This window comes from Hevea brasiliensis, unplaced genomic scaffold, assembly GCF_030052815.1.
Source record: "Hevea brasiliensis isolate MT/VB/25A 57/8 unplaced genomic scaffold, ASM3005281v1 Scaf540, whole genome shotgun sequence".
In the NCBI taxonomy this organism is placed as follows: Eukaryota; Viridiplantae; Streptophyta; class Magnoliopsida; order Malpighiales; family Euphorbiaceae; genus Hevea; species Hevea brasiliensis.
In genome coordinates, this window is record NW_026615074.1 from 1 (window position 1) to 2,995 (window position 2,995).

At 36.7% G+C, this 2,995-nt stretch overlaps 1 protein-coding gene across 1 annotated transcript; it reads right to left on the reverse strand.

Annotated features, from left to right (window-relative positions):
• Nucleotides 1–716: 716 nt before the first annotated feature.
• On the reverse strand, nucleotides 717–2,790 carry LOC110642632 (protein FAR1-RELATED SEQUENCE 5-like; the record flags this gene model as incomplete). Its single annotated transcript, XM_058142553.1, has 5 exons — nucleotides 2,141–2,790; nucleotides 1,868–1,989; nucleotides 1,521–1,764; nucleotides 923–1,346; nucleotides 717–751 (listed from the first exon to the last, which is right to left on the reverse strand). Coding segments are annotated over exons 1-5 (1,475 nt in total), but the record flags the coding sequence as incomplete, so codon positions are not given.
• Nucleotides 2,791–2,995: the final 205 nt, after the last annotated feature.

Here is a 2,995-nt window from a genome sequence, read left to right on the forward strand (position 1 = left end):
AAGCTTATTGCATTTTGATTGGTTGGGCCTTTCTTAATTGCATCATGCATATGCAATAAATCCTATTTACTTTCATTTCTTTTCTTTTTTTTTTTTCTACTCATTTGCAATTTAATTTTTAGCAATATTTATTCACATTTTGTATCATGATAATTATTTACTTAACTGGACAAGTCGGCCCAAAATCACCTCTGAAGGCGAAATGACCAAAATGCCCTCCGTTTGGCTTAACAGACTAAAATTGTCTGTAACAATTGAAAAATTTTCTAAGCATTTTCTTGGCATTCTAATGCCATAGAACCCTCAATGACTCTTCTCTGGAGTCTCAAAAATTATTTTATGAATTTTTTTCTCGGGTCTAGGGCTCCTAGTTGCGAGAACCGTAACTTCTCACTGGGTTATCCATCGCTAGGGCACCGGCTCATTTAACTTGGTTGTATTTTATTTCTAAAATTTTTCCTAAATTTTTCTTATTAATATTTGAGTTAATTATGGTTTCTCACTTTAGTTTAAATATTTTTTCGAACGTTCTAACTGTCCGGACCGACACCGGTCACTGGAACAGTAGAATGTATGGAATTGCTACAGGGAGGGTGTTACAAGCCTCATTTGGATTCAAAATAGCAACTGAACTATCTGAATTTGTAATGCCAACATTTTCTAAGCCTACTACAGAGGCTAATAATCCATCATTCCATTCTAATAAATTCACTTACAAAGCTCGAAGTTGCCTCTTAACATACTCCATCTTCTGCATATTGCCAATAATAAAGTCAGTTGTTTGTGCAAAATCTCCCTCAAGTTCATGGTATTTCTTGTATACCTCTGTCATCATTGGATAGCCTCCAGCAAAAAACCTTTTAATATATGGACGGTGCACATCTTTTCTCCACCTCCTAAATAAATATCATTCATTTATTACCTCGATGCCTTTTGTAACTATCACTTTCAAAATGTGGCAGCAAAGTATCCCACTTGAATCAAAACTTTTGCAATTGCAGTTGAAATATTGCTCATTTTCTCTATGCTCAACCCTGTAGACAAACTCCTTGTGGTACCAATCATTGATTATGCACCCCTCCAATATATTGTATCTCTCCGTGCCATGCTCATTGCTCTCTTCATCCTCATTTGGTGGATTCACATCGCAATACCACAAGCGCTTAACCTGCTCTTGAATCAACTTGAACATTGCATGAGTGAAGGCATGTTGAAATTTTCTTTCCCATCCAAATGGAGATATGTAGTTAACAACCCTATTTTTCGATATGAACTCTGAAAGCAACTCCTTCTCATTCTTCCCACGTATGGCCATCTCATATTGTTCGACGAATTGCTTCAATGTGCTTTTTGAGTTAACATAACCATCAAAGTAAGCATGCATGCCCTCGCTTCTTTGAGTAGACATCATTCCAGCCCAGAACATGTGTTTGAGATATACCGGTACCTAATAGATGGGTACCCAATTCTCCCTTTCAAAATAAAGCTTCATCAACCATTCATTATTTTCTAGTACATACTTCGTCAAGAAATTATTCCAATTTGTTTCAAACATCTCAATCATTAGACTATCGAATATTAAAGCCTTAAACTCATTGGTTGCTTTTGTAAAATCTTCCACACCCTTAAACTTCTCTGATACTTTGCTAAGTATATGCCATAAGCAGAATCTGTGCCTTGTTTCAGGCATGACTTCCCTGATAGCAGCCCTGATACTTTCGCATTGATCAGTGAGAATCGCATGGGGATGAATGTCTACCATTGCTGAAAGCCAAGTTGAGAACACCCACTTAAAAGTCTCTACATCCTCATGGGACAATAAGGCACAACCTAACAGAATAGATTGGCCATGGTAATTAACACCAACAAATATTGCAAAAAGGCATCCGATATCGGTTCACAAGGTAAGTTGTGTTAAAGCATATAATATCATGGAATTTCTCATATGCAGCTCTACCCTGTGGATGAATCCATAACATGTTTCTAAACCTGCATTCCCAATCAACATCGATCGCATAGAAGAAACTACTTTCTATTACTTGTAATATGCAAAAGAGCTTTCGGATGGACTCTGCATCTCCATCATCTAGTCGTAACCTTCTCCTACTATTAATAAAATTTCTGTAGTCTTTAGGCAAACATCCCATCTTTTTTGGACCACCAAAATTGTACTTCTAGCAATCTAATGCTCTTAGAAGGCCTTATTCCAGCTATATCATTGGCCTCTAATGATCTTTTCACAACATTAGATAAACCTCTGTGATGAGTCATAAACCTTGACATAGATGGATCTAATTGGTGGATATGGTCAGTTACGACTCGTCCAACAACCCATAAGCCATTTTCTTTCAAAGAAGCATTTATTCTCGCTGAACAATTCACCCTCTTGGTTGATTTACCACTATATGGTTTACTTTCCTTGTCACAGGTGATTAGCACATATTTGGGAACTGAACTGTTGCCTTTAGGAGACGATCTTATCACAATTGAAAATCCTTTCAATCTGGCATGATGCTTGTAGAAATTAACCAAATCATCCATAGTTAGAAAATGCATCCCAGTTTTTGGACCTTCCTCCACATTGTAAGGAATTTCATCCTCATGAACATTTGAACATTGACCATCGCTGCCTGACTGAGATTCTTTAACCGGGCCTTCGTCATAACCATGGGAAGGTGCGCCATTGGAAGGTTCATCGCTAAGAGAGTTTTCATCGAACAAGCTATCATCGTCTCTAATCCCTAATGTATCATACAGCTCTCTCCGTCTTCTCTCATTTTCAACCTCCATTACCCTTAATCAATACTATAAGATTTACCCACTATAACACAAAATCTTGGACAGTATTGGTATGTTTATTAGAGTAGAAGAAGATTGATAATTTTCATTCTACCCTAAACTATAGATGAAGGAAATATATTTTTTTTCTAAGAGATGAAAATATGATTTGGATGGGAAATTATGAAAAAGACTATGATCGTTTCAATTTTTGGAA